This window comes from Nestor notabilis, unplaced genomic scaffold (genome assembly GCF_000696875.1).
Source record: "Nestor notabilis isolate BGI_N333 unplaced genomic scaffold, ASM69687v1 scaffold19357, whole genome shotgun sequence".
Lineage (NCBI taxonomy): Eukaryota > Metazoa > Chordata > Aves > Psittaciformes > Psittacidae > Nestor > Nestor notabilis.
The window spans coordinates 380-6943 of NW_009938042.1; the positions used below are offsets into that span (position 1 = coordinate 380).

General features: G+C 49.2%; 1 protein-coding gene across 1 annotated transcript; it reads left to right on the forward strand.

Annotated features, from left to right (window-relative positions):
- Window positions 1-22: 22 nt before the first annotated feature.
- MRM1 (mitochondrial rRNA methyltransferase 1 homolog (S. cerevisiae)) lies at window positions 23-6343 on the forward strand (the record flags this gene model as incomplete). Its single annotated transcript, XM_010019136.1, is given in 6 exon segments — window positions 23-189; window positions 192-264; window positions 667-760; window positions 2132-2252; window positions 6045-6164; window positions 6294-6343. Coding segments are annotated over 6 exon segments (625 nt in total), but the record flags the coding sequence as incomplete, so codon positions are not given.
- Between the last annotated feature and the right edge of the window lie 221 nt (window positions 6344-6564).

The window sequence follows — 6564 nt, forward strand, 5'->3', positions numbered from 1 at the left end:
TCCCTGTGCACCACGTCAACAGGAGGGAGCTGGATGCTCTTTGCAGAGGTCAGGTCCACCAGGGAGTTTGTTTGGAGGCCACTCCTCTGCGTTTCAAGAGTTTGGAGGAAGCTGAAAAGCCTGATTTGGGGCATGAAGAGAGTCCGAACCGGCAGCTCGTTTGGCTGGGGTTGGAGCAGATCCAGGGTCCCAGAACCTGGGAGCACTGCTGCGCTCCGCGTACTTCTTGGGGGTGGACAGAGTGGTGACGAGCCAGAGGAACAGGTATGGGGCTGGTTGTCTGCTCCTTCAGCTCTTCTCTGTCGTTTCCTCCCAAAGAGGTTTCCAGCCTGCATTGCTCTACAGCTTCTTTAGAGGGCTTTCTAGGGCTGAGCTTGAGCAGGGAGGCTGCGGGAAGTGGTGTTCCAGGCTGGAAAGGAACTTCTCTGGGTACCTTTTGTTTTAAACCGTTTTGTGTTTCAGTTGTCCATCGGTGCACAAAACTGCACCCTGTTTCCTGGGTTAGTTTCTGAGCCCTTCTGTTCTCTATAGGAAAATACACCCACATAGTGGACTAGTTGAAAGTGGGTTGCAGAGGCAAGAGGTGGAAATAGGGAAACAAAAATTCTCCTGGGTTTCCTTTTTCTGCTCTTAAACGATGCTTTTCCTTTCTTTTTTCCCTTGCAGCTGCCCCTTGACTCCAACAGTGAGCAAAGCTAGCTCTGGAGCTGTGGAAGTCCTCGATGTCTACAGCACCGATGATCTCCAGAGCTTTTTGAAGGTAGAGTGATCCATATTTTTTGCCTTTCAGGAAACCTCAGATGCTGCATGTGATGAACGGAGAGGCAGCGCAGGGAAAGGGCTCGGTTATTTGCAGATGCTCCTGCTCTGCATTCCTCTCTGCTGCCGGCGGTCTGTGCTGTCGGACCACCTCTAACGGGTGTGCACAACAGCCCCATTCCAAAGGGTGGGGAAACAGGTCTGAGCTGTGGGTCTGTTACTGGAAGATGGAGGGGAGCAGGATAACGCTGTACCTGTCTCCTGAGGGGCTGCGAGCTCGGTAAGACGAGGTCTGTGTCCTTTCCTTTCCGTGGGGACCGGAGCTTGCGCTGCTGCCTGCAGCAGGTCCTGCCTGGCGTGTGTCGGAGCCTGCGTCCCCGGGCCCAGGCACACGATGGCAGCATTGGGCAGCCTTTGGAGCAGTGGAGAGAGGCGAAACCAGGGCTGGTGTGAGCTGCTGGGGATCCTTTTACCCTGTACCTATGTGGTGAGGTGAGATAGGGCCCTTTGCAGAGCGTGCTGCAAAAGGAAGGGAATACACATGGGAAAACATGATTGAAACTGAAATAAACCCAGGGATGTTGCTTTGAATTGGCAAAGCGAGTCCATCCCCTGTGGTAGCGCCATGTGATGACCCTGGCCCCTTGTGGAGCTCCGTCATGCCCTGTCTGGGCTGGAGACCAGCTGAATATTGTGGGCATGGACACTTCCCATTCAGTGCTGGAAAACTCTTGTCTAGTTCTATAGTAGGTCTGTGGCATTAAAGATCTATCAAACACATTGATATTCAATTGAAACAGCTGGAGGAATTACTTTGTGACTGTAAATCTTTAATTATTAACATATTGAACCATTGCAACAGTTCATTTAATTGAACCCAGATTCACACCCCCAACCCTTGGCACTGCCTGGCTGGTGCAAATGTGATGTGATGTAAAAGGTGCCAGCTTCACAGGAAATGAAGCTGGCAAGAAACAGCAGCTCCTTCATTGTTGAAATGGATTTCCAAGACAAAGAATAAAAGCTCTTTTTGTCTAGGGAGCAGGAGGGAAGGCTGATGCTCTGGGTATGTGAGACACTGAGTGCTCTGCCTTTTGTATGGGCTGAGTTTTGGCATCCGAGTTTGAAAACATTACTGTGGGCTTCTGGTGGCTGAGCCTGCCTTGCTCTGTGTATTAGCCTGATGCTAATTTATTTAACACTACTCTTTTTGTGGTGCTTTCCAGGCAAAAACCTTCCTAGAACTGTTTTATGGGGGGGAAAAAGCCTTTTTATTACTGTAAAAAAGAAATCTATTTATATACATGACTTAGGTTCTTTTTCAGCTTGAAAAGAAGGCAGGTTTTTAACATGGGTTTCTTTTCCTTCCTAGGCTAAAGCTGCAGAAGGCTGGGAAGTCCTGGGAACAGTCAGCAAGCCTGAGGATGCAGAGAATATCCCTGTCATCAGCTGCTCGGAATTTCATTGGAATAAGCCTGTCATTATAGTAATAGGTATTGCATTTGACTGAGCTTTGGGCTTGATGGAAGTGTATGTGTGAGGAAGGAACAGGGGTGATGTTTCATTCCAAAGCTAGTTGTGGGTCTGTTACTTTACATCACGCTTTGGTCTGGAAAAAAAAGAAAAGCTGAGCAAGAAGTAATGGAATGATCTGGCTGCAAATGAAATAGGGAGCCAGAAGAAGATGGGAAGCTGAGAATCCTCCCAGTAGGAGCTGCAAGAACAAACAAGTTTGTGTAGCTGAACAGGGAGTTTAGCTGCTGTAGGTGGCAATTTCCAGTGGCAGGACAGGTCTGGGGCAGTGTAGCCACAGGGTGTTGTTTTGCATTGTGTTCTGTGGTGCTTTTGGTCCTCTCCTAGAGTCTTGAACCTGGATTTTCTGTGTTGGCAAACCACAAACCTGAGTGAGCGACCCAGGAGGTATGTGTTTGCTCTCGCTGTGCTGAGGCTGGAAGGATGAGCTGAGCCATGTCTTTACTCTGTCATGTTTGCTCTTTAAAAATACAGGAATGTGTATCTCTGCCCAGAAAGAAGCCTGAGGAGCTGTTGCTGGGAATGGTCTGAACACAAAGTTGGCTTTGTGGCATGGAGACCACCACAGAGACCAGTCAGCAGTGGCTTTTGTACACCTAGGAGAAGGCAGGAGCTGTTGGATGCTGCGGTGCCATCGGGAGGAGGTGGTGTAACCTCCTTGCCAGACCTGAGCACTGTTTTGTAGGCAGGGTTTGGGTTTGTGCAGCAGAGAAGGGGAGTAACAGCCTCATGGCAGCTAGAGAAAGAAGTTCACCCTCGAGTGCTGCTGTAGGCACCATTGTCTGGCTGTGCTGTAGCTCCCCCCGCTTTGTGTCACCTGGCACAAGAGCTGCTTTGAGCTTTTACACTTGGAAGTAGTGTCATGCTGGCCACGAGCCATTGAGGGGCTGTAATCCTGCCCCGTGCTGTGGTTTTCTTGGCTCAGAAGAGATTCCTTTAATTAAAATGTTTATTGAACTACTAGAAATACTGACAAGACAACGCTGCAAATCTGGCATCTCTGCAAGATGTGTGGAGCTATTTTACAAAGGGAGCAGGGAGGCTGGCAGCACTGCTGATGGACCACAAAGAAATGCATCCCAGAAATGACGACAACGCCAGGAGAAAGGAAGGGGGTGAGAGCGGCAGTGGTGTCGTTACCTTGAGTTATGAGAGTTTTCTCCAGGAAAAAGTCCAACTCTCCTTTTGTCAGGGGAGATTGGAGCCTGATTGGTAGATGCATGAGGAGAGCTCCCGGACCTTGCAGCAGTAATGATTTCAACTCTCTGCTGAGCACTAACTCTTGGCTGAAAAGAAAATTGAACATTACACTTGTCTGATGCTGAGGTTGTTGGAAGAAACATCCTAGATCTGAATATGTAGCTTACCTGCAGCAGAGATAATTCAGCATGGTAGTGAGCTCCTGAGCACTGCACAGATTGTCTTGTAAGTTAAGCATTTGCAGACTTGAATTCACCCTCCTGGTACCTTGCTGGCTTGGCAGAGAGTGATTTGGACAGTCCAGCCTAATGCTGTCTGCACTGGAGTCATTGCTGAAGGTGACAGGCAGGCTGGCTGCCCGAAAGACTGGGAGCTGTGTGTGAACAGGAACAGACTGGGAGCACTTAAATGTCTGTGTAAAAAGAGTTTCTGGGTAATTTGTTCTTACACCTTCAGGGTTTAAGGCTGTTGGTGGAATTGGTGGGTTTATCTTCTGTCTTCTGCCTGGATTTGAACTTCCTGCACTGGGAACTGCAGTTGTCACACTGGTGTTAATTGTAAATGGGGCAGGAAACCTGGTTCATCATTTCAGCCAAACTCTAGCTCTGCTCTTTGAGGGCTGTCAGTGAAGGATAAAGGTAAGAGATGGGAGTCAAAGATCTGAAGTGGGAAGTGGTTTTGTTCGCCAGTGTAAACTAGAGTTTAATCTGGTTCAGTCAATACTCCCTCCCTCATGTCACACTGGGCAAGTCTTTTTGCCCTGAATTTATGGTTCCTCATTATTTTAAGTAGCCAGAGCCATAAAAAGCTTTGTAAAAGCTGGAAGCAAAATTGCTGCCTTTATTAGGAATTGTAAGACTCTAATCAAGGAGAGGATTGCTGCAGGAGCCATCCCACCTCTGGCAATAGCTGCTGTCCCAGTTGGAGAGTCCCACGAGAGTGTGGTTTGAGAGGCTCAGGAGGCAAATATGACTGTAAATTGTGAAACGTTCCTGTGTTGAATCAGGAAAAAGTAGGATAATGTATTTTCTTTTCTTGAAGCATCCCTGGAGAACCACAGTCTTAGCAGTGAAGTGGCAGGCTGGGCTGTGGGGGGACTGGCTTCCATTCCTGGGTTACCCAGGCTTCTCCTGTGACCTTGGGTAACTCACCCAGGCATTGCCTCCACTGCTGGCTTGCAGCTGGAGGAAAATGGTGGGATTTTGGTTTTTTAGAGGTTTATTTTACCCCAGCCAAAGGATGCTTTTGCCTGTATGGATTATTTCATGCAGGAAGGTGATGCAAGATGCGTTACTCCAAGCATGTCTTTCCCTTACCCAAAGTGCATCTTACCAGTTACATCAGGCCAGCATAATGGGATACTGAGTCTAAGATTCCAGTCTGTGAAATGGAAATAACAGCATCTTCCTGCCCTCTGTGGTCAGAGGGGTGTTGTGCAGATCAGTACATGGGAATGTGCTGGGGAAGTGCTGGAAGCACGCACCAGGGGAAGAGTTTTGTGGCACCTCAGCCCAGGAAGGATCTTGTTTGCCATATGGAGGAGTAAGTGGCATAGAAAGTGCCTAAAGACACTTTATGTGCTGCTAAAACTTCAGGTAAGTACCTAAGTTTAGGTGAGACAGCACTGGCCACAGAGGCAGAGGTGCAGAAGCCCCTGATTGGCAGTCTGTGCCCTGGCACTGCTGTCCCAGCACGAGTCGGCTTCAGCTGGGGCCAGGGCTTGGCTGTGAAGGGGCAGCGTTTGGCTTCCAACCTGCTGAGCCTGTTTGGTCAGAGGGTGAGCACAGAGCTTTTGAAACGAGCTGGCTGCTCCTGCAGCCACATAGCTGTCTGTGTAGCTCTAAATAATGAATGGAAGAATTCTCTGGGGAGCCGAGCGGGCTGGGAGGTCTGTGGTCTTCTGCATTCTCAGTTGTCTGTGTGCAGGATTGTTTAAAGCCTCTCCCTTTCCATTTCCCTTTGTGACAGTGTGAGTCAAACAACTATTAATGACCTGGGATAGATTTCAACTCTGTTTCACCAGTGTATCAGCCCAAACATATCAGGGCTGTTGGATGGTTTAACAACTAATCAATTGAAGCCTCTGGTTAAACTGTCTGCATTCACAAGTTGTACCCAGATGGTGGTACTGTGTGCTGAAAAGGCTGAACCCGTCACTATCAATAGGGATGTGGGATTTGCTGGACCAGATCAGGCCCATGGCCTCTTGGCTGCCTCATCCCTTTGGCAGCAGCTTGTGTATGTGGACACGGTGGCTGCTTGCATTCAGACTCTCTGCTTTATGCTCTGCATGCAGGTGCAGTGCACTGGTGGTGTTCAAAACCACTTCACATACTGGACAACAAAACTGGGGAGGCTGGAGTGGGCCAGGAAGGTGCCACTCTCACCTCTGGTAGTTCTTGGCTGTTGTTGCATGGGAGGTGGTGAGGTTGCTGGGCAGCTTTGGGGTAAGGATGTAGTTGTGATAGAGCATTAGTAAGGACTTTACTCAGGAGGGGGGAAAAGGGATGTAGCAGCAGCAGTGAGCTGACCTGAGTGCCTTTCTTCTGCAGGTAGTGAAGGGGATGGGCTGTCCCTGGAGACACAGCTCCTGTGCCATCGGATGCTGGCCATTCCCCCTGGCAGAGCCCTTCACCCCGGGATCGAGTCACTGAACGTCTCTGTTGCTACTGGTGAGAACGGTTCTGAGCACAAAAGCATCACAGTCCAATTTTCTGTATTTAAAAACCAAACCTCCAGGCCTATAGAATGATTCTCTTGTGGTTTGAAAGATACCTTTCTTTATTTTTACTTTCCTACAGGTATTCTCCTGCACTCCATCTGCAGCCAAAAGCTGAGGCATGGTGACTGAAATGCTTTATTTGGTGGTGGAAGCTGCTCGGCGTTTTGTGGCTGTGCTCTGTGGATATGGAAGTGCCCTTTCCAGGGTCTTCATCATCACTGCAACTTTACAGGGAGAGACACTGACCTGAGCTCAGCTTGGTTGACACACCAGAACCCTGGCTTAATGCTGAGCTCAGACACTCGTGTGTACTGGGTACCACCTCCCCCCAACACTTCGGAGGAGCGGCT